At 42.5% G+C, this 24,648-nt stretch overlaps 1 protein-coding gene across 1 annotated transcript in view; it reads left to right on the top strand.

Annotated features, from left to right (window-relative positions):
- LOC311134094 (uncharacterized protein) overlaps positions 1 to 24,648 on the top strand; it is a gene marked incomplete at both ends in the record, with an annotated part of 65,075 nt that overhangs the window by 24,486 nt on the left and 15,941 nt on the right. The window contains 21 exon segments of the mRNA XM_084167684.1: positions 1,596 to 1,649; positions 4,676 to 4,729; positions 4,944 to 4,997; positions 5,192 to 5,236; positions 5,420 to 5,473; positions 5,699 to 5,743; positions 6,073 to 6,126; positions 9,762 to 9,860; positions 10,159 to 10,203; positions 11,640 to 11,738; positions 11,978 to 12,031; positions 12,717 to 12,824; positions 14,025 to 14,078; positions 16,617 to 16,715; positions 17,033 to 17,086; positions 17,514 to 17,612; positions 18,221 to 18,274; positions 18,756 to 18,809; positions 21,354 to 21,407; positions 22,330 to 22,428; positions 22,547 to 22,645. Of these exon segments, the coding sequence (XP_084023810.1) occupies positions 1,596 to 1,649; positions 4,676 to 4,729; positions 4,944 to 4,997; positions 5,192 to 5,236; positions 5,420 to 5,473; positions 5,699 to 5,743; positions 6,073 to 6,126; positions 9,762 to 9,860; positions 10,159 to 10,203; positions 11,640 to 11,738; positions 11,978 to 12,031; positions 12,717 to 12,824; positions 14,025 to 14,078; positions 16,617 to 16,715; positions 17,033 to 17,086; positions 17,514 to 17,612; positions 18,221 to 18,274; positions 18,756 to 18,809; positions 21,354 to 21,407; positions 22,330 to 22,428; positions 22,547 to 22,645 (1,431 nt within the window).

Below are 24,648 nucleotides of genomic sequence, written 5' to 3'. Positions count from 1 at the left end.
TTCCATTGATCTCCCCCCTACTCACCCATACTGTTTCCATTGATCTCCCCCCACCCATACTGTTTCCATTGATCTCCCCCCTACACATCCACACTGTTTCCATTGATCTCCCCCCACCTATCCACACTGTTTCCATTGATCTCCCCCTACACATCCACACTGTTTCCATTGATCTCCCCCCACCCATCTACACTGTTTCCATTGATCTCCCCCCACCAATCAACACTGTTTCCATTGATCTCCCCCCCACCCATCCACACTGTTTCTATTGATCTCCCCCCACCCACCCACACTGTTTCCATTGATCTCCCCCCACCCATCCACACTGTTTCCATTGATCTCCCCCCACCCATCCACACTGTTTCCATTGATCTCCCCCACCCATCCACACTGTTTCCATTGATCTCCCTCCACCCATCCACACTGTTTCCATTGATCTCCCCCCTCCCATCCACTGTTTCCATTGATCTCCCCCCACCCACCCACACTGTTTCCATTGATCTCCACCCACCCATCTACTGCTTCCATTGATCTCCCCCCACCCATCCACTGTTTCCATTGATCTCCCCCCACCCATCCACACTGACTGTTGTCTGTTGGTAGACTGTTGACAGTACGTTTGCACCAATAAAGTTTTTAAGAAAAACACTATAAAGTGAAAAGCATTCACTGTTGATACACTGTCCTTAATAATTCCCCCTCACATAGAAATGTAATCATAACTAGGGACAGGAGTTTTTCTTGGTGATCCTGTCACAGGGTCAGGAAAATCTCCTGGCCCTCATCATGATGTTCCCTCAGAGTCACCTATCTTAATTGGTTTTCCTAAAGTCCATCTGGCCAATCCCTCCTCATGTAAATTTCATGTGTGAGCCAATCAGTATTGTCCATATTGTGCCCATCCACACTACTCCCACATCAATATTGTCACACCTCTAACAGCAACATGTCCAAACTCAATAATTTGATCATGATGATAAATGGTCATAATATGAATGTCATAATCATAACTGTCCCCAGTGGTCTGTCCCCGTGTACTGTATCTCCACAATATATCATCCCCACGATCATCATCTCCCCTATTAGAGACGATTGCAACAAATGGAAAATAAATATTGGAACTGCAGTTCCTCCATTCAGCCACTGGGTGGCAGCTGACTGGCACAGTAGTCATTTGTCAGTGTGTCCACCAGGTGACACCGTTTGCTAATTTGGTATTTGGTATTTTATTAGGATCCCCATCAGCTGTTGCAAAAGCAGCAGCACAAAACATGAAACATGACATAATACAGAACATTAATAGACAAGAACAGAACTACATAAAACATTTTTAAAAGGTACATGTAGCCTACATATCAATACATACACACAAACTATCTTGGTCAAATTTCAATTTGAAATGTCAATTTCAACTGAGTGGCTGGAAAAAAAACTATTACTGTAGCAATAAATTGTGAATGATCAAAATCTTTTTATTTTATTTTATTTATACTATACATGTATTGTTTTTTATTTTCTTAATTGAAATATTGTTACATTGCAGACAACTAACTGGCCTACTGGTCCACTTCTCACTCCTTTCCTCTCTGCTGCAGGGTGAGGCTGGAAAACCCGGCAAAGGTGGTGAGCGTGGAGCTTCTGGTCCTCAGGTATGGTTTCATTATCTCTTCATTGTCTGTTCATTTATCTACTCTCAATTTATCTCACTGCCTATTCATGCTGTCTTAGTTTTTTTTTGTGTCATTTAGCAGACGCTCTTATCCAGAGCGACTTACAGGAGCAATTAGGGTTAAGTGCCTTGCTCAAGGGCACATCGACAGATTTTTCACCTAGTCGGCTCAGGGATTAGAACCAGCGACCTTTCGGTTACTAGCACAACGCTCTTAACCACTAAGCTACCTGCCGCCCCAGTTATTACAGTTGTACACAAAACTATCCCATTACGATCAGTCAGGCAGAGAAGAGAACTATAACAGACATGCCATCTAGAGTTAGAAGACTCTCCAAGATGATTCAGTCAGATACAGTTCAGTTAGAAGACTCTCCAAGATGATTCAGTCAGCTACAGTCCAGTTAGAAGACTCTCCAAGATGATTCAGTCAGATACAGTTCAGTTAGAAGACTCTCCAAGATGATTCAGTCAGCTACAGTCCAGTTAGAAGGCTCTCCAAGATGATTCAGTCAGCTACAGTCCAGTTAGAAGACTCTCCAAGATGATTCAGTCAGATACAGTCCAGTTAGAAGACTCTCCAAGATGATTCAGTCAGATACAGTCCAGTTAGAAGACTCTCCAAGATGATTCAGTCAGATACAGTCCAGTTAGAAGATTATCCAAGATGATTCAGTCAGATACAGTCCAGTTAGAAGACTCTCCAAGATGATTCAGTCAGATACAGTCCAGTTAGAAGACTCTCCAAGATGATTCAGTCAGATACAGTCCAGTTAGAAGATTCTCCAAGATGATTCAGTCAGATACAGTCCAGTTAGAAGATTCTCCAAGATGATTCAGTCAGATACAGTCCAGTTAGAAGATTCTCCAAGATGATTCAGTCAGATACAGTCCAGTTAGAAGATTCTCCAAGATGATTCAGTCAGATACAGTCCAGTTAGAAGATTCTCCAAGATGATTCAGTCAGATACAGTCCAGTTAGAAGATTCTCCAAGATGATTCAGTCAGATACAGTCCAGTTAGAAGATTCTCCAAGATGATTCAGTCAGATACAGTCCAGTTAGAAGACTCTCCAAGATGATTCAGTCAGATACAGTCCAGTTAGAAGATTCTCCAATATGATTCAGTCAGATACAGTCCAGTTAGAAGACTCTCCAAGATGATTCATTCAGATACAGTCCAGTTAGAAGATTCTCCAAGATGATTCAGTCAGATACAGTCCAGTTAGAAGATTCTCCAATATGATTCAGTCAGATACAGTCCAGTTAGAAGACTCTCCAAGATGATTCAGTCAGATACAGTCCAGTTAGAAGATTCTCCAATATGATTCAGTCAGATACAGTCCAGTTAGAAGACTCTCCAAGATGATTCAGTCAGATACCGTCCAGTTAGAAGATTCTCCAAGATGATTCAGTCAGATACAGTCCAGTTAGAAGACTCTCCAAGATGATTCAGTCAGATACAGTCCAGTTAGAAGACTCTCCAAGATGATTCAGTCAGATACAGTCCAGTTAGAAGACTCTCCAAGATGATTCAGTCAGATACAGTCCAGTTAGAAGACTCTCCAAGATGATTCAGTCAGATACAGTCCAGCTAGAAGATTCTCCAAGATGATTCAGTCAGATACAGTCCAGTTAGAAGGCTCTCCAAGATGATTCAGTCAGATACAGTCCAGTTAGAAGATTCTCCAAGATGATTCAGTCAGATACAGTCCAGTTAGAAGACTCTCCAAGATGATTCAGTCAGATACAGTCCAGTTAGAAGATTCTCCAATATGATTCAGTCAGATACAGTCCAGTTAGAAGATTCTCCAAGATGATTCAGTCAGATACAGTCCAGTTAGAAGACTCTCCAAGATGATTCAGTCAGATACAGTCCAGTTAGAAGACTCTCCAAGATGATTCAGTCAGATACAGTCCAGTTAGAAGACTCTCCAAGATGATTCAGTCAGATACCGTCCAGTTAGAAGACTCTCCAAGATGATTCAGTCAGATACAGTCCAGTTAGAAGACTCTCCAATATGATTCAGTCAGATACAGTCCAGTTAGAAGACTCTCCAATATGATTCAGTCAGCTACAGTCCAGTTAGAAGATTATCCAAGATGATTCAGTCAGATACAGTCCAGTTAGAAGATTCTCCAAGATGATTCAGTCAGATACAGTCCAGTTAGAAGATTCTCCAAGATGATTCAGTCAGATACAGTCCAGTTAGAAGATTATCCAAGATGATTCAGTCAGATACAGTCCAGTTAGAAGATTCTCCAAGATGATTCAGTCAGATACAGTCCAGTTAGAATATTCTCCAAGATGATTCAGTCAGATACAGTCCAGTTAGAAGATTCTCCAAGATGATTCAGTCAGATACAGTCCAGTTAGAAGACTCTCCAAGATGATTCAGTCAGATACAGTCCAGTTAGAAGATTCTCCAAGATGATTCAGTCAGATACAGTCCAGTTAGAAGACTCTCCAAGATGATTCAGTCAGATACAGTCCAGTTAGAAGACTCTCCAATATGATTCAGTCAGATACAGTCCAGTTAGAAGACTCTCCAATATGATTCAGTCATCTACAGTCCAGTTAGAAGATTCTCCAAGATGATTCAGTCAGATACAGTCCAGTTAGAAGATTTTCCAAGATGATTCAGTCAGATACAGTCCAGTTAGAATATTCTCCAAGATGATTCAGTCAGATACAGTCCAGTTAGAAGACTCTCCTTGATGATTCAGTCAGATGCAGTCCAGTTAGAAGACTCTCCAAGATGATTCAGTCAGACAGAAGAGGAAGACAGAAGAGCTGTCTGTACTAAATCCTCCCTTATGTAATCAGTCTCTCTGGCCCTCTGGCCCTCTGGCCCTCTGCCCGTTGACCATCATATGTCTGGCTCATAACCAGACCAGACCAGAGCAGGAAAGCATATCTGGAGAATAACTGAATAACAATTCCATTCTCTCTTATCTCTCCTCTATCTATCTTTCCCTCTCTCTTCTTTTGTCTTCTCTACAACAGGGGGCTCGTGGTTTCCCAGGAACTCCCGGTCTGCCTGGAATCAAGGGGCACAGAGTAAGTGATGTCATAGTAATGATAAGTAGTATGTCATCTTCAAATGTGTTCTGTCCTGTTTACCTGGTTTTAGTGCACTTTTGTATGTTTGTCATCGTTATACTGCATTGCCCAGTCAATGTGACAGTAAAGATGTTGTCAATAGTCCTTCACTGTTTTGCCACTTGGTTCCCAGTCCTGTTCTCATGATACTGTCTTTATGTCCTCTTTCCAGGGTTACCCAGGTCTTGATGGACTCAAGGGAGAGAGTGGAGCTGCTGGTTCTAAGGTAGGAAGGACTCTACAGAAGCATCCTTTACCTCTCTCAAGTCATTCTAATCTCACCGATATCCTACTTTGCGTTTTTGTCTGTCATTTTGTGAAGCCTGTTAACCTACCATTCTGACCACCTCTGAAACACTAACCCCTTCCCCTTTTCTCTCTGTCTCCTCCTACTAATTGAATGGATCTTCTCTGTTCTAGGGGGAGTCTGGTGCTCCCGGTGAGAATGGCGCTCCCGGACCAATGGTGAGCACAGATGGATAACTGATACCTGTCAGACATATTACAATGTGAAATCAGACGTAGTACATGTAGTAGATTAGATATACTGTCAAATAGATCTGCCACACATTGAAATATCTATGAGATCTAAATCTAATAATATTGACTGTTTGTGATTGTAACCGCTGCTCCTCTCCCTCTCTAAAGGGACCACGTGGTCTGCCCGGTGAGAGAGGTCGCCCCGGTTCCTCTGGAGCTGCTGTAAGTACCTTCCTCTGGCCTAGAACTCTAATTAAAGCACTCTGTCTTCAACTCCCTATCTAGAACACATACTAGAACTCCCTGTCTAGAACTCATACTAGAACCATGTCGAGAACACTATCTACAACTTATCTAGAACTTTCTGTCTCTGATGAATAATGTAGTGTCATTCCAGTGATCAGTATTTGACAATATGCGTTATGGAGCTGGTTCTCTGCTGTCTAGGGTGCTCGTGGTAATGACGGTCTGCCCGGCCCTGCTGGTCCTCCTGTAAGTATTATTGCAATGTAGTTCTATTCATTATTTCATTTCACTATTTACAGTACACTGTATGTTTCAGCAGAAAGTGGTGCTGCAATACACCTGAATGCCCTCACGGTGGCAGTAGTGTTTGTTAACTCTCTCCCCTCTCATCCCTCTACCCCTCCCGTCTTTTCTCTCTTTCCTCTGCCCCCACCTTCCCTCCTCCCCCCTCCCTTCTCCAATCTCCCACTTTCCTTCTCCCCTCTTACCGCTTCCCTCTCCACTCTCCCCTCTACACCCTCCCTCTCCTCTCCACTCACCCCTCCACTCTCTCCTCTCTCTTTCTCTCTCTATAGGGCCCAGTTGGTCCTGCTGGTGCTCCAGGCTTCCCCGGCTCTCCAGGTTCTAAGGTATGTCACTGTCCTTTTATCTCTGTGTCTGGAAAGTTCCGGTTTTGTGACTTAGCCATATAAACCCAGCGGTAAATCAATGAAGGATTATTTTGTACAAATACATTATTTTAGAGTATGAGGATGGGTATAAACACAGATGCTACTCTACATTATGTACTGTATATGTAAAAGGGCTAGAGAGAAAATGGTGGAGTTCACCTCAGAAAGATCATTTTTACAAAAAGTAAGCTGAAGAAAGAGTGAAAGGTAAAACCGGAGAAGGCAGCATTGAAAAGTGCTCTGAAACTAAAACCTATTTTCCTCCATCTGGGTGTAAAATTAGAGAGCGGGGGTTTGGGAGTGGGGTATTTTTATTTATTTCACTCCGCTTGCTTAGGACTGATTTATTCCTTCTGAACCGTGAGCTGACACGCCAGACTGTGTGTGTGTGTGTGTGTGTGTGTGTGTGTGTGTGTGAAGGCCCCCCGTGCTTTACTGCTGGTTCCAGTCACGGACATATTTTAAGGATTCAGCTATAGGACGCACTGTCCTGGGCATATTTACAAAGTCCCAACCCCTCTGAGAAGAGAAGGCCTTGGACTAACTGCTTCATAGCTAGATATACAGTGCCTTCAGAAAGTATTCAACCCCCTTGACTTTTTCCACATTTTGTTGTGTTACAGCCTACATTTAAAATGGATAACATGTAGATTTTGTGTCACTGGCCTACACACAATATCCCATAATGTCAAAGTGGAATTTTGATTTTAGAAATGTTTACAAATTAATTTAAAATGAAAAGCTGAAATGTTTTCAGTCAATAAGTATTCAAGCCCTTTGTTATGGCAAGCCTAAATAAGTTCAGGAGTAAAAATGTGCTTAACAAATCACATAATAAGTTGCATGGATTCACTCTGTGTGCAATAATAGTGGTTAACATGATTTTTGAATGACTACCCCATGTTTGTACCCCACACATACAATTATCTGTAAGGTCCCTCAGTTGAGTAGTGAATTTCAAGCACATATTCAACCACAAAGAGCAGGGAGGTTTTCCAATGCCTCGCAAAGAAGGGCACAGATTGGTATATTGGTAAAAAATGTAAAAAGCAGACACTGAATATCCCTTTGAGCATGGTGAAGTTATTAATTACACTTTGGATAGTGTATCAATTCACCCAGTCACTACAAAGTTACAGGCGTCCTTCCTAACTCAGTTGCCGGAAAGGAAAGAAACCACTCAGGGATTTCACCATGAGGCCATTAGTAATTTTAAAACAGTTACAGATTTTAATGGCTGTGATAGGAGAAAACTGAATATGGATCAACAACACACTAAAGCCCTCGAACTCAACTCTGGACCTTGAAGCCAGTTCCACTGCATTTTTAAATTGTTCCCCCCTAATCAGGGACTGATTTAGACCTGGGACACCAGATGTGTGCAATTAATTATCAGGTAGAACAGAAAAACAGCAGGCTCAAGACCTCGTAGGGTAAGAGTTGAGAACCCCTGCACTAAAGTAATACTGCAAAGAATGTTGCAAAGAAATTAACTTTTTATCTTCAATACAAAGTATTATGTTTGGGGCAAATCCAACACAACACATCTCTGCATCATGTTATGGGTATGCTTGTCATCGGCAAGGACTAGAAGATTTTTAGGATAATCCTAGAGGAAAACCTGTTTTAGTCTGCTTTCCAACAGACACTGGTAGACAATGACAATAGCCTAAAACACAAGGCCAAATCTACACTGGAGTTGCTTACCAAGACGACATTGAATGTTCCTGAGTGGCCTGCTTACAGTTTTGACTTAAATCGGTTTGAAAATGTATGCCAAGACTTGAAAATGGCTGTCTAGCAATGATCAACAAGCAACTTGACAGACCTTGAAGAATTTAAAAATGATGTGCAAATATTGTTCAATCCAGGTGTGCAAAGCTCTTAGAGACTTACCCAGAAAGACTCACAGCTGTAATCGCTGCCAAAGGTGATTCTAACATGTATTGACTCAGGGTTGAACACTAACTCTAATCAAGATATGTTGTTGTTTTACTTTTCATGGGTTTTTGAAAAATGTTGGAATTTGTTTCCCCACTTTGACATTAGAGAGTATTTTGTGTAGATTGTTGACATAAAATAACAATAAAATCAATTTAATCCCACTTTGTAATGCAACAAAATGTGGGAAAAGTAAAGGGGGTTGAATACTCTCCGAAGGCACTGTAGATGCCAAATGATCTGGGGACTTTTATGCGACTGTGTGTGTGTACGTGCGTGTGTGAGAGCGTGCTTGCCTGCATGTGTGTGCACGCGTGCAACTGTGTCTGCATGCACGTGTGATTGTGTGTGTGGGTGGCTAATGTTAAAAAACCACCCAGTGAGACAGTAACCTGATCCAGATGTTAGTGTGTAAACGACAGTGTGTTTCCTCTAGAAACCTCTAGAAACCTCTAGAAACCTCTAGAAACCTATGAACAGTTAAAGTTAAAGTGTTCAACCTGTTCATTGTTGCTGCGCTCCACTTATATAACTATATGTACACCCTTAGCGTGCTTCCTATCAGACCTGGGTTCAAATCGTATTTGAATGAATCTTTCAAATCCCATATGGCACTCCAAAGTACAAAAAATAATAATATAAAAAAATTCAAATACTTTTTGAACCCAGGTCTTTTTTCTATAACCTACCCTAAACCTTAACATTCAAGAGACCCAAAGCCATCTATTTCTAATGTGTGTGTATTTGTTTGAATGACTCAAATATACACTGTAGGCCATATACATATTATATAAATGAAAGGCATATTACATGTTTCCATGTGTCCCCATATGCAGCCTATGTAAACTAGGATATCAGGGAGGGAAGGTGCCAACCTCTCCACCACCCTTATAAACGCATACAGTATATATTATGTCATCCTACTATGTCATGTTGTATAAAACACCATGGTAACGACAGTTAGGAATTTCATTCATTTCATTCACCCAGTTTCCCAAAGGCTATGACCTCACTATGCAGTGCAATGATTGGCTGTGGTCTGCAGTAAGGGGGCGTAGCCTTGTCTGACAATAATACTTGAGTGAGTCAGGATAACTCTCCTCATTCTCTTTCATTATACTATTAGACCTGGAAACCATTATACACTTGGCTCTGGCTACGGCACTTTTCAGACAGCCCCTTATTAAATTACTTTTATTTGAAAGCTAGGGTTAATTTAATTTAAAGGTTAATTTATTTGAGCCATAAGTAGGGTTTCTTCTTTTCATGTGTAAAAATGTTACTCTTAATGTAATTTGTCTTCCGATAAAATTAGTTAGACTTTAGAAATTCTTAATATGGGATTTACCTATTTGGGCTTTTACTGAATTAAATGAAGAAGAAACACTTCTGACTATTTTACAAGATTTCAACACTTTAACTCTTATGGAGGTGTTTATTTGGCAATAAATGCTTCACCGTCTAAACCAAATCTGCACGTGTTTATTTTGCAAATAGTTTCAGTTTTTTTAGGCTCTTTACAATAATATTAAAACAGTACACTTCAATACATTATTGATCGATTGCTTGATTGATCAATTTAATTTATTGTTTGATTTATTGATGTTTGATAGACCATTTGATTGATTGTTTGATTGATTGTCTCTCTCCAGGGAGAAGCTGGCCCCACCGGTGCTCGTGGACCTGAGGGCGCCCAGGGACCCCGTGGAGAATCAGGAACCCCCGGATCTCCCGGACCCGCCGGCGCATCTGTGAGTGTCCCCACAAAACAGTGTCCCCACTAAACAGTATGACAGTGTCCCCTGTAAAACAGTGCCCCTGTAAAATGATATCCCCGTAAAACAGTGTCCCAGTATGACAGTGTCCCCGTAAAACAGTGTCTCTGTATCAGTGGTCCAAGTCATATGACTAGGGACCTGAGTTTTTCCTGACAATGTGACTTGAACAGGAAACACTCTGTGTCCTTGTCATATGCTTATGATGTAAGATGAAAAATTGCTATGTACAAGGATGTAATGATCATTCTAACTCGTCTGTTCTTCCCTACAGGGTAACCCTGGTACTGATGGTATTGGAGGAGCTAAAGGATCAGCTGTGAGTTTACTGGACAACCTCTCCACTTCTCCCTCCCTTTCCTCTGTCTCTGTATCTTATAGTCCTCCTGCTGTTCTCACACTGTGGCTGCGGACTTCTATCAGTATAACTAAAGATAGTCCATGTCCACAGTACGGGCAGGGTTTGAGGGTCATCTCCAATTAAGTCTAATAAAATGTTACACCTGAAGTACCTTTTTATTAGAGTTGAATAATGTGTGGGATCTGTTAGTGCCTTTAGCTGGAATAAGGCTGATGAATGGAGATCGTGTCTAAACCACTAGGATATCTACAGAGATAATCAGGCTGTCTCTATTGGCCCTGAGATTTCATACAGTATATGAAATCTACATATTATAAGACATTATAAATCTCATACAATCCTATTAAAAGTTATAAAGCCTTACCTGCAGGCTAAAAGTCAAGTGTTACAGAGATTCTCTCCAAACTAAATGTAAATGTTGTTACTAGTTTAGTCTGTAAACTAAAGATAGATAGCCACTCCCACGTTATGAAACCCAGCCTTGACCCCAAAAAAGAAATACTAAAATCTCCGTTACCAAAGGCCTACATTTTACATTTTAGTCATTTTAGCAGACACTCTTATCCAGAGCCACTTACAGTTAGTGAGCGCATACATTTTTCATACTGGCCCCCCCGTGGGAATCGAACCCACAACCCTGGCGTTGCAAGCGCCATGCTCTACCAACTGAGCTACAAGGAGGCCCATAGGGCCTAGGGTCAGTAGTTTTTCCATTTCCTTTTCATGTGCCCGAACCAGGAGTTTTTCTATTTACCTGGACAGGTGACGTGGTTAGGAAAAGCTCTTGGTCCTAACTTTCCCGGTAACACAATCAAGAAGCCATTCAAATCCTTTAGATGAGAATCAGTCAGGTGTGATATATGTCGCTTTGAGTTAGCTATGGCTGAAGAGACCAGACCTGGGGCCAGGCACGCACAGACACACACACACACACACACACACACACACACACACACACACACACACACACACACACACACACACACACACACACACACACACACACACACACACACACACACGCACACACACACAGTCTTACACGCACACACCTATCCCTTACATAATAGTCAAGCAGACAGCAGTTGGTACTTGTTGCTGGAGTTCCCAGCATGCCTGTAACCTCTCCCACCTGCTCCACCCACTAGCTCATGTAAAATTTAAGACACAGATCTAAGTCCAGAAACCTCCTTAGATAAAGTTATAGATTTTCTTCCTCATTGATCCGTAAGCAACAGTAAACACATCTCAACCTATTTTCAGATTTTAATATCATTGTGTTAATCTAATGTTTAGTGTTCCCTCCAACTATCACACAGTGATCATTTCAGCATGATGATTAATTGATACATGATTGATATTGACCAGTGTCCTCTCTGTCTCTCTTACCACAGGGTGCTCCTGGTATTGCTGGCGCGCCTGGCTTCCCCGGACCCCGTGGTCCTCCAGGACCCCAGGGAGCCACTGGACCGCTCGGACCAAAGGGAACATCTGTACGTCTAAACTGTCTCGCCAAACTTGTTGTAATGTATAGTGAATGTCAGGGATGGTACGAGGTATCTGTAATATAATAATATATTGTAATGTAGCGTGATTCAGTTAGCATTTCAAGGCTAGTAATATACAACTCCAATGGAGGAAATGGTTGTAATCGTTGTAATTAATTGTCAAAAGACTTCAGAACGTTCTAGGTCTGTAATGATGACCCATGTCTTTTTGTCTTTCTCTTTAGGGTGACCCCGGTATCCCAGGGTTCAAGGGTGAGGCTGGACCCAAGGGAGAGATTGTGAGTATTATTATTTTGAAGTTGTTGCTCTTACCACTGTGCTTTCGTTAGGTCTCTGTCTGTCTGTAAGTCTGTCTCTTTCTCTCTCTCTCGCTCTCTCTCTCTCTCCCTCTCTCTCTCCCTCTCTCTCTCTCTCTCTCTCTCTCTCTCTCTCTCTCTCTCTCTCTCTCTCTCTCTCTCTCTCTCTCTCTCTCTCTCTCCTCTCTCTTCTTCCTCTCTCTCTTTCAGTCTCTGATAGCTAAGTAATCCCTCAAAATACTGGTTAATGTACAAGAGTTTATAACGCCCCATGAAACTCATAGACAGAATGGAGTAACTAAGCCCCAAGGGGGTCCTATTTGTTTATTACTGCTCAACAATCCAACATTAGACCTACTAAGGACCAGGCAAGCAACAGAATTTTAAGCATTTTATGATAGTTTCTTAAAGAAAGTCAAGAATGCTTATTTATGATCAGCATTCATCATAGAAAATGAGGAACCCCCCCCCCAAAGATTGAGAGATAACTTTACTTCCAGAAAGTATTTACCAAGCCGCAGACATCTTACTTAACTAATGATAACACCTAACATCAGCATATACTTTATCCGTTTTTCTCCCTTCTTAGTGAAATATATTTCTAAATCTAAATCTATCGATTATGGATATTATACGTGATAACTGACATCCTGTTGTGTTTCTGTAGGGACCCGCGGGTCCCCAAGGAGCCCTTGGCCCTGCAGGAGAGGAGGGGAAGAGGGGACCCAGAGGAGAGCCCGGCGCTGCTGGACCTCTCGGACCACCCGGAGAGAGAGTGAGTACCACCCACGACACCCATCTTGTCAACCCTGTCAGCGTACAAGGCCAACTATCATTCCAACCACTTGTCGAGACATAATGTGTTTCCTGGACATAAAACGGAGGAAATTAAATGGACGTCTACCCTCCCTGAGGGCTGTCACAGAGAGAGCTGTCACAGAGAGAGCTGTCACAGAGAGGGCTGTCACAGAGAGAGCTGTCACAGAGAGAGCTGTCACAGAGAGGGCTGTCACAGAGAGAGCTGTCACAGAGAGAGCTGTCACAGAGAGAGCTGTCACAGAGAGAACTGTCACAGAGAGGGCTGTCACAGAGAGGGCTGTCACAGAGAGAGCTGTCACAGAGAGGGCTGTCACAGAGAGGGCTGTCACAGAGAGAGCTGTCACAGAGAGAGCTGTCACAGAGAGAGCTGTCACAGAGTGGGCTGTCACAGAGAGGGCTGTCACAGAGAGGGCTGTCACAGAGAGGGCTGTCACAGAGAGAGCTGTCACAGAGAGGGCTGTCACAGAGAGAGCTGTCACAGAGAGAGCTGTCACAGAGAGGGCTGTCACAGAGAGAGCTGTCACAGAGAGGGCTGTCACAGAGAGAGCTGTCACAGAGAGAGCTGTCACAGAGAGGGCTGTCACAGAGAGAGCTGTCACAGAGAGAGCTGTCACAGAGAGGGCTGTCACAGAGAGAGCTGTCACAGAGAGAGCTGTCACAGAGAGGGCTGTCACAGAGAGAGCTGTCACAGAGAGAGCTGTCACAGAGAGGGCTGTCACAGAGAGAGCTGTCACAGAGAGAGCTGTCACAGAGAGGGCTGTCACAGAGAGAGCTGTCACAGAGAGAGCTGTCACAGAGAGGGCTGACACAGAGAGAGCTGTCACAGAGAGAGCTGTCACAGAGAGGGCTGTCACAGAGAGAGCTGTCACAGAGAGGGCTGTCACAGAGAGGGCTGTCACAGAGAGAGCTGTCACAGAGAGAGCTGTCACAGAGAGAGCTGTCACAGAGAGAGCTGTCACAGAGAGGGCTGTCACAGAGTGGGCTGTCACAGAGAGAGCTGTCACAGAGAGAGCTGTCACAGAGAGAGCTGTCACAGAGAGAGCTGTCCATGTCACTTTATATTTATCACACACTATAGTCTCAGTGTTAAATGTTGATTTGTATTTTTTCTTCCTGACCTCTAACCCTGAACCCTATTGTTGTTGTCTTTGTTTAGGGCGCCCCCGGTAACCGTGGTTTCCCAGGTCAGGATGGTCTGGCTGGTCCCAAGGTGAGTGTCACCATGACAATGTGGTCCCAGAGGAGGGGTGTATGGTTAAAGTAGGGGAAACAAAGTGCTATGGTACAGGAAATGAACAGGAAGGACACATTCGGATCAACTGAATAGGTTACTCTGATACTGTCAGGACTGGGGAGATAAGATATGTAATAATACCTGTGTCAGTAACAGTGTCTTGAGTGACGGACTGTTAACATAAACGTTAACCATGCAAGATTGGTTCTGGGTTGTGAGATTAGGTCAGCAATGACACATCTGTACATTTGAACCCCACAGGATCATGGATAATATACTTATCTACAGCCAAGTGTTGGTGTGGAAATGCCATTCTGTGCAAGAGTAGTAGTGAAGACATTTCATCATCGTTTTCTTAACCCTCTTGGTAGAGTTATTGGAATCTGTCAGGCAATTACTATCCAATCTGACTGAATATTCTGTTAGGATAGCAGAGAAATTGGAACAGCATCACAGAGAAACTGATAAGTGAGAAAGAAAGACAGAGCTCCTATTAGGTATTGTCTACACTTGACACTTACATGCGACTTCTGCTATCAGAATACAAAGATCGCATTGAAAAGACGGGTGTAGACGCACAAAAGTCACTCTGTGGTCTGATTGCGTTCAGATCTGGCTGACCACTTCAGGAGGTGGTCAGGGATGCATTGTGTGCAGATTTCTCCTCAGTCTGGAAGCAATCATGCTACCGAAAGTGCATAGAGTGGGCGACTTTATCAGCACTCCTCCCACTAGTCTCCAGAAAACTTGTGTTTTGGGACCGAGAGGCACCTTTTCATTATAACGTTGGAGGAAATACATCCCTAGCGTGTGAGGAACGTGTTTGCTGGCCTCATAAATGCTAGCCCAAATGTTGTTGTTTTTTTAGAGTTATGCTGACCCGTTTGCATTCCCTTTAGCGTTGCTTACTAGCTTGCTAGCTAGCTACAGAGGTTAGCTGGCTAGTTAGCTACAGTAGTTAGCTACTGCCATCAGTTGTTGTGTTATTATCATATTTTGCCTATTCCACCATTTGTAGAATGCGTATTGGCATTTAAATATAGCGCGAGAGAAGGAAATCAGGAGACACGGTTACGTGTATGTGTAGACGCATGACGCGTTCGGAATTCCATGATCAGAATCCAAACGCTGCATGAACAGTCAAATCTAGACAGCCTTAGTGTCAACTGGCGTCGTCTATAATTCCACTATTTCACCACCAGAGGTCACCATCAACCTCATCCTCACCACCAACTCTAGTCTAGCTGACACCAGCGTCTCAGACTGCAAACGGAAGCATTTCATTACATTCTAAATGAAATATTATTCACCCTTATTCATTACAGGGGGGGGGAATGTGTCAGAAGCAATCTTTTCTCATTTCAAGACAATTGACCCGTCTTTCCCCTGCTTCCTCAGAAGGGAGATTGACCCGTCTTCCACATTTAACGTCCGTGTCATCAGCACCCAGAGAGCAATTGTTGAGGGATAACTACCTTGCTCAAGGCCAGAATGATAGATTTGTACTTTTTCGGCTCAGGGATTCAGTCCAGCAACCTTCCAGTTACTGGCCCAACGCTCCTACCCGTCAGGCTACCTGCCACCTGAGGGTGTTTGCCAAGCGTAGCCTCATGTGAAGTGACTGTGGAGACAGATGGAGTGGATCTTTACATTTACATTTTTACATTTTAGTCATTTAGCAGACGCTCTTATCCAGAGCAACTTACATGAGCAATTAGGGTTAAGTGCCTTGCTCAAGGGCACATCGACAGATTTTTCACCTAGTCGGCTCTGGGATTAGAACCAGCGACCTTTCGGTTACTGGCACAACGCTCTTAACCACTAAGCTACCTGGATTCACGTTCCATGTATGGGGTGAATCCTAACTAAGTCAAATGTTCACTTAGTCAAGCATTGATGTCAATGGGACTTGATGTCAATTCGATTCACCCCTGACTCATTTTCCTTCAAAAACATAATCGCACCCCCTGACACTTCACAAGATAACTATCCCAGAAAAAGATAGAGGAACACAGTTGTCTGTAATGATGTGTTGAGGTTTATTTAGGGACAAACAGACAGGCTTACATTTCAGTGCTTCACACTGTCAGACACTTCCCTCAGAGCCTCTTCAGTTAATTTGTCCTCCTAATACACTACATGGACTACTGTGAAGTAGCTGTGGAGCTAGATCTGTCTTGATCGATATATTTATTTATTGATTGGCTAATTGATTGATTGGCTGAGTGGCTGATTGATTGATGGGTTGATGGATTGATTGATGGATTGATTGATCTTTTCCACTGTGTGACTGAATGTTTTGTCCTACTTATGCAGTGTACCCCGGCGTTGGTATTGAGCGATTGATTGATTGATTGATTGGTTGATTACTTGATTGATTGATTGATTGATTGGTTGAGTGATTTGTTGGTTGGTTAATTACTTGATTGATTTGATTGATTGATTACTTGATTGATTGATTGATTGATTGATCGTCTCCATTGAGTAACACATACATTTGTCCTCCTAATCCAGGGAGCCCCTGGCGAGCGTGGAGTCGGCGGTGTGTCTGGCCCTAAGGGAGCCGGTGGTGACCCTGGTCGTCCTGGCGAGCCCGGTCTTCCTGGCGCAAGAGTAAGTTCCACTCCAACTTCTCTCTACCATCTGGAACAGCAGTATGTATCAATGCTCTGGTGAGATGGAATAAAACTATGGCTGAGTAACGGAGCCAATAATTTAACTCGCATAATAATATAGTGTACATAGGCTACTAAATTAAACATATAGGCTCTGGTAATGACAATGGCTGCACTATGAAGCCAAGACAATAATCACTGTAGATTGAACTCACATACAGTATACTTGAGGTATTTGATGAGTCGGAGATTGATTGCTCAGGCCTTTTAGGAGGTTTGAGCTGTGATGTGTGTGTCTCTGTGCTCGTCTTGCAGGGTCTTACTGGTCGTCCTGGTGATGCAGGTCCTCAAGGCAAAGTTGGACCCGGTGTAAGTATGCTTGTTGTCTGTTTTGTTCAACGACTGTAAAAAAGAATGTTTTTGTATTTAATAAATTATAATAAACATGAAGTTGCTCACTAGATGACACTAGCATGTTCACAGGACTCTGACCAATGATTGACATAGACACTAGCTGAATCAGCATGTTCACAGGACTCTGACCAATGATTTATATAGACACTAGATGAATCAGCATGTTCACAGGACTCTGACCAATGATTTATATAGACACTAGATGAATCAGCATGTTCACAGGACTTTGACCAAGGATTTATAGAGACACTAGATGACTGATAGGGTTTATGTACATAATTGACTCAGACAGTGGAGAAAAACCCTCAGGTGCATAACTTCTAGTTTTTATTTTGCACGATTGATTGATTGATTGACTGACCTTCCTGTTTCCCCCCTGTAGGGTTCGGCTGGTGAGGATGGTCGCCCCGGACCCCCTGGCCCAATGGGAGCCCGCGGTCAGCCTGGTGTGATGGGATTCCCCGGACCCAAGGGAGCCAACGTGAGTGTCACTGTTTGATTGATTGATTGTAGATTGATTGATTTATTGGGTTTTTGGAATATTGATTGATTGATTGAGTATTTTGGATGATTTGATGATTGATTGATTGGTTGGGTGTTTTGGATGATTTGATGATTGATTGGTTGTTGGGTGTTTGGATGATTTGATGATTGATTGATTGTGTGTTTGGATGATTTGATGATTGATTGATTGAGTATTTTGGATGATTGATTGATTGGTTGGGTGTTTTGGATGATTTGATGATTGATTGGTTGGGTGTTTTGGATGATTTGATGATTTAATGGTTGTTGGGTGTTTGGATGATTTGATGATTGATTGATTGTGTGTTTGGATGATTTGATGATTGATTGATTGGTTGGGCGTTTGGATGATTTGATGATTGATTGATTGGGTGTTTGGATGATTTGATGATTGATTGATTGGTTGGGTGTTTGGATGATTTAATGATTGATTGATTGATTGATTGATGCATTTTCAAATCTCCTGAGTAAGGCTTGGACACTAGCTGCCATGGACAGAGTGTCTGTCTATTCTACATACAGCTGGACATCCTTGGTGACTGACTGGTGTGTGTGTTTTCTGACTAGGGCGAACCTGGCAAGGGAGGAGAGAAGGGACTTCTTGGTGCGCCAGGTCTGAGAGTAAGTCATTTCTCTGTGGATTATTTATCTCCCCCAGACAGACAGACACAGACATACTTATCAGTAGAGCCATGTGAAATATGTCAGGGTAAACATACCTTATGCCCTCCTAGAAAGGATAAAAAATACAAAATGCTTTCAGGAATCCATTTAGATTAAACCAAACACTGCTACGAATCATAAATAGCCTGCTACCTTCTTTTTGATGATATTATATGCAATTTCAAATGTGCAGAAAACACTTTAAAGATATTGTTAGGAAACCATTCCACGTACTCAGTTTATCCCAGTAGTTGTAATTACATCTATCAGGCTTCATCTGGCTCCCATGGCCTCTAACTCACTCTCTCTCTCTCTCTCTCTCTCTCTCTCTCTCTCTCTCTCTCTCTCTCTCTCTCTCTCTCTCTCTCTCTCTCTCTCTCCCCCTCTCTCTTCTCCCACCCCCCTCTCTCCTTCCCTCTCTCTCTCTTTCTCCCTATAGGGTCTTCCTGGTAAGGATGGTGAGACCGGAGCTGCTGGACCCCCTGGCCCTGCTGTAAGTATCACTATCTCTCCAATCACACTCTGCTGCCGTCACATCTGTCTCGCTGATCTTATCCACCTTTCTCAATTTACTGTCTAAAACGACCTGATAACTCCACCAAACCCAGGCTGGATATACTCCAATGTGTTCAACGGGTATCGTTGTCAATTCACAGCTAGCTAACCTTTCTGATTCAAGTTTCATTGTGGTTGTAAGATGGTACGATTATTACAGTGTATTGTCAAGATGAGACCAACTTGTTCACAATTACTTTGCTTGATGTTAGATGTGTCAGTTGAGTTTAAAGGCACAATTCTTCATTTGTTTTTTCACAGCAGCCCAGTCCTTTGGTTTGATTTTATTTATCCTTTATTTGATCAGGGAGTCATACTGAGACCAAGGTCCTTTATTTGATCAGGGAGTCATACTGAGACCAATGGCCTTTATTTGATCAGGGAGTCATACTGAGACCAAGGTCCTTTATTTGATCAGGGAGTCATACTGAGACCAAGGTCCTTTATTTGATCAGGGAGTCATACTGAGACCAAGGTCTCTTTTACAGATGAGCCCTGAATTACATAAATTACAGAAAATACACAAATCAAAATATAAATACAGAATGCAAGCAGAAAGAAAGAAAAACACAGTCATAAAAAACAAACACATTCATCAGTAATAAGATCCTCAGTCAGCTTTCTGAATTGTTGTAGAGGCACCAGAACATCAAATTGAAGAACATTTTGAAGATTGTTCCACAAATAAGGTGCAAGGAAACTAAAAGCTGATTTACCTAACTCAGTAGAGGCCAGTGGTGGAAAAAGTACTAAATTGTCATACTTGAGTAAAAGTAAAGATACCTTAATAGAAAATGACTCAAGTAAAAGTGAAAGTCACCCAGTAAAATATTACTTGAGTAAAAGTCTAAAAGTATTTGGTTTTAAATATATTTAAGTATCAAAAGTAAATGGAATTGCTAAAATGTACTTAACCCTCCCGTTGTCCTAGGGTCAAAATGACCCGCCACTGTGTTGAACCAACTTTATTTAATTTTTATATTTTTTGTGAGAAGGAGGCAGTGATACTTTCTTTAAAGTCTCACTGCCTCCTTCTCACAAATGATCCCAAAAATATAAAAATTAAATAAAGTTGGTTCAACACAGTGGCGGGTCATTTTGACCCTAGGACAACGGGAGGGTTAAGTATCAAAAGTAAAAGTATAACTCATTTCAAATTCATTATATTAAGCAAACCAATAGAAATAGGTCCTGCCACTCGCTAAATAGTAGAAAGCAGATTATTCAGTCGACGTTCCTATTGGTTCAATTTTCGTTTTTTTTTTTTTTTGACGGATAGCCAGGAGCACACTCCAACACTCAGACATAATTTACAAACAAAGCATGTGTGTTTAGTGAGTCCGCCAGATCAGAGGCAGTAGGGATGACCAGGGATGTTCTCTTGATAAGTGTGTGAATTGGACCATTTTCCTGTGAAAATGTAACGAATACTTTTGGGTGTCAGAGAAAAAGTTGGCAAAAATATAAATAGTAAAATAAAGTACAGATACCCCAAAAAACTACTTAAGTAGTACTTTAAATTATTTACTTAAGTACTTTACAGCACTGGTAGAGGCAAAGGAATTTCCAGAGTTAGCCTCCCTGAGACCGGGTGTGGTAACTCGTATGTCTAAAGTTCAGTAATGATCTTAGGTACAGTGGGACTTTTTGTAAAAGGGCTTTATAAATGAAAACATAGCAATCTATCAACCTACGTGACATCCAAGCGGGCCAACCAACTTTTTGGTAGAGAATGCAATGATGAATACTAAAATTGTCATTCGTAATAAAGCGCAGTGCGCTATGATAAACTGCATCTAACGGCTTTAAACGAAGTGGCAGCTGAGTTCATATAGATGATGTCGCCATAGTCTAGAACCGATAGGAACGTCGACTGAATAACCTGCTTTCTACTATTTAGCGAGTGGCAGGACCTATTTCAATACAACTAATTAATCAATATGCTTTTTAAAAGACAGCTTTTCATCATCAGATATTTGTAAGCAGGGACACGATCAATATGCTTAAATCATCAGTTATTTTTATGCGCTCCAGAGAACAACATATTCTTCATTTTACCTGCATTCAATACTAATTTCAGGTCAATAAAGTTTTTCTGTAATACAATGAGGGTAGACTGTAGTTCAGATAGAGCCTGGTCAACCGTGGGGACAATAGCATACACAACAGTATCATCAGCATACAAGTGCAGGTAAAAATGTTTTACAGACAAGTCGATATTGTTAATGTTAACAGTAAAAAGTACAGGACCCAGAATCGACCCATGCGGGACCCCTTTCATAATATTCAGGAAACCTGATTTAACACCATCAGTAGATACACATTGAGTTCTATCTGTCAAGTCATTTTTAAACCAGTTACATGCAGCCTGGTCTAGGCCAATTGAGGAAAGCTTCTGAATGAGCAGTGAGTGATCAACAGTATCGAAAGCCTTTGACAGGTCAATGAATAAAGCTCACTGTTAAGCCTTCCTTTACCTCAGGGCCCTGCTGGAGAGAGAGGAGAGCAAGGACAACCTGGACCTTCTGGCTTCCAGGTCAGTACCTGTACACCTGTCTGTCTGTCACTCTGTATTCACTGTGTACCTGTCTGTCTGTCTGTCTGTCTGTCTGTCACTCTGTATTCACTGTGTACCTGTCTGTCTGTCACTCTGCATTCACCGTGTACCTGTCTGTCTGTCTGTCTGTCTGTCTGTCATTCTGCATTCACTGTGTACCTGTCTGTCTGTCTGTCACTCTGCATTCACCGTATACCTGTCTGTCTGTCTGTCTGTCTGTCTGTCTGTCTGTCATTCTGCATTCACTGTGTACCTGTCTGTCTGTCTGTCACTCTGTATTCACTATGTACCTGTCTGTCTGTCTGTCACTCTGCATTCACTGTGTACCTGTCTGTCTGTCTGTCTGTCTGTCTGTCTGTCTGTCTGTCTGTCTGTCTGTCTGTCTGTCACTCTGCATTCACTGTGTACCTGTCTGTCTGTCTGTCACTCTGCATTCACTGTGTACATGTCTGTCTGTCTGTCTGTCCGTCGCTCTGCATTCACTGTGTACGTGTCTGTCTGTCTGTCTGTCTGTCTGTCTGTCTGCATTCACTGTGTACGTGTCTGTCTGTCTGTCTGTCTGTCTGTCTGTCTGTATGTATGTATGTCTGTCACTCTGCATTCACACACTCCCATAACATATTAGTCTGCGTTTACACAGGCAGCGCAATTCTGATCTTTTGCCCAATTATTGGCAAAAGAGCTGATCTGATTGGTAAAAAAAAACATTAATGGAAAAATATCAGAATTAAATTGCCTGTGTAAACGCAGCCATTATATGCTACATTTGTCCAATCACATTGACAATTCAGTCAACTATACACTTTGCAAGGAGTAACAACAGTCACATGATTGATTGATTAATTGATTGATTGAATGAATGAGTGATTCATTGATTGGTTGTTTTGCTTCCTGTGTACAGGGTCTGCCCGGACCTCCCGGCCCCCCTGGTGAGGGAGGCAAGCCCGGTGACATGGGAGTTCCGGGAGAGGGTGGAGCTGCTGGTGCCACTGGACCCAGAGTGAGTTTAATCTCCTCCACCATCATCTCCACACCTACGGTGTTCCTATAGCTAAACTCCACTTATGGAGTTATGGAGGACCAATAATGCTAACCATCCATCCCTTGTCTCCCTATAGGGTGAGCGTGGTTTCCCAGGAGAGAGAGGAGGTGCTGGGCCTCAGGGGCTGCAGGGACCCCGTGGTCTTCCTGGAACTCCTGGAACTGATGGACCCAAGGTGAGACAAACACACTGTACTGTAGATAATTTTGTCTTCTCATATACCTAATAGCATAGCCCAGATTTTGGACCCTTGGCTAGCAGAATGTGAACCGGACTAGTACAATTTGAAGCTAGTAGTATTTGCAGCTGGTAGTATTTGCAGCTGGTAGATTTTCTTCTTTTTTTTACCCTTATTATACCAGGTAAGTTGACTGAGAACACATTCTCATTTACAGCAACGACTTGGGGAATAGTTACAGGGGAGAGGAGGGGGGATGAATGAGCCAATTGGAAGCTGGGGATGATTAGGTGGCCATGATGCTATGAGGGCCAGATTGGACATTTAGCCAGGACACTGGGGTAAAACACCCCTACTCTTACGATAAGTGCCATGGGATCTTTAGTGAACACGGAGAGTCAGGACACCCATTTGGTTCCACCATATCCCACAGAACATATAGTATTTGATGCATGAGACTGGCTCATTACAACAATGCACGGTCCCATCCTGATCCTGCACAGTACCTGTTTAAAGCATGCCAGCTATACCATCTCGTTACCACCAAGGGCAAATTCTACACAACCTTTTCACTGCTTAGAAAATGAGATTTACGGTTATCATATTACAGGAAACGTGGCACATTCACAGACATTCCCGTTGTCCGTTAACCACGGCTCAGTGCAACTTTTCATTCTCAATACTGGTAATGAGTGGAACAGACTTGGGGGAGATTTGAGGAGACTAGGGGGTGAAAGAGCCTGCCTGCTTGCCTTCCAGGCCATTTCAGTTCAGAACCCCTCTGACTGTTACACAAGGAGGAAAGGATAGATAGAGGCTGGGATTAGAGCTAATGATATGATGGAGGGAGGAGGAGGAGGAGGAGGAGGGGGAGGAGGAGGAGGGGGAGGAAGGAGGAGGAGGAGGAGGAGGAGGAGGAGGGATGTACAGACATATAAATGTAACTGGGGGTTTAGAGAGGCAGCAGTGCCAGCAGGAGAGAACAAACACAGCACTCCTCTTTGAGCTAAGCGCTGCAGGAACATTTGGCAAATTGGCCGAGAACAAGCTTAGAGAACGTTAATGAGAACGAGCTGCCAGACAGCAAAAGTCAGTGTGATATAGAAGAGGAAGACAAATAACAACAACGTCAACTCTATAAACAGCACAGGCCTGAGTTCAAATACTGTTTTAAACAATTTCATATACTGTACAGTAGCTGTGTCTTGATGTGGCTGATGTATTTTTATAGGACATGTTCCATCCAATAGAAATGTGTTTCTATGGGCAATGTTTTGACTTCTATGTTCACCTACACTACCGTTCAAAAGTTTGGGGTCATTTCTTTGTCCATTAAAATAACATCAAATTGATCAGAAATACAGTGTAGATATTGTTAATGTTGTAAATGGCTATTGTAGCTGGAAACGGCTGATTTTTTATGGAATATCTACAAAGGCATACAAAGGCCCATTATCAGCAACCATCAGTCCTGTGTTCCAATGGCACGTTGTGTTTGCTAATCCAAGTTTATCATTTTAAAAGGCTAATTGATCATTTGAAAACCCTTTTGCAATTATGTTAGCTGATTAAAGAAGCAATAAAACTGGCCTTCTTGAGACTAGTTGAGTATCTTGGAGCATTGGTAATTGTGGGTTCGATTACAGGCTCAATATGGCCAGAAACAAATAACTTTCTTCTGAAACTCATCAGTATATTCTTGTTCTAAGAAATGAAGGCTATTCTATGCGAGAAATTGCCAAGAAACTGAAGATCTCGTACAAAGCTGTGTACTACTCCCTTCACAGAACAGCGCAAACTGGCTCTAACCAGAATAGAAAGAGGAGTGGGAGGCCCCGGTGCATAACTGAGCAAGAGGACAAATACATTAGTGTCTAGTTTGAGAAACAGATGCCTCACAGGTCCTCAACTGGCAGCTTCATTAAACAGTACCCGCAAAACACCAGTCTCAACATCAACAGTGAAGAGACATCTCCAGGATGCTGACCTTCTAGGCAGAG

The sequence above is a fragment of the Coregonus lavaretus genome, assembly GCF_964263955.1.
Source record: "Coregonus lavaretus genome assembly, chromosome: 8".
Lineage (NCBI taxonomy): Eukaryota > Metazoa > Chordata > Actinopteri > Salmoniformes > Salmonidae > Coregonus > Coregonus lavaretus.
The sequence above is the reverse complement of the archived record's forward strand: the minus strand, read 5'-3'. Positions and strand labels throughout refer to the sequence as shown.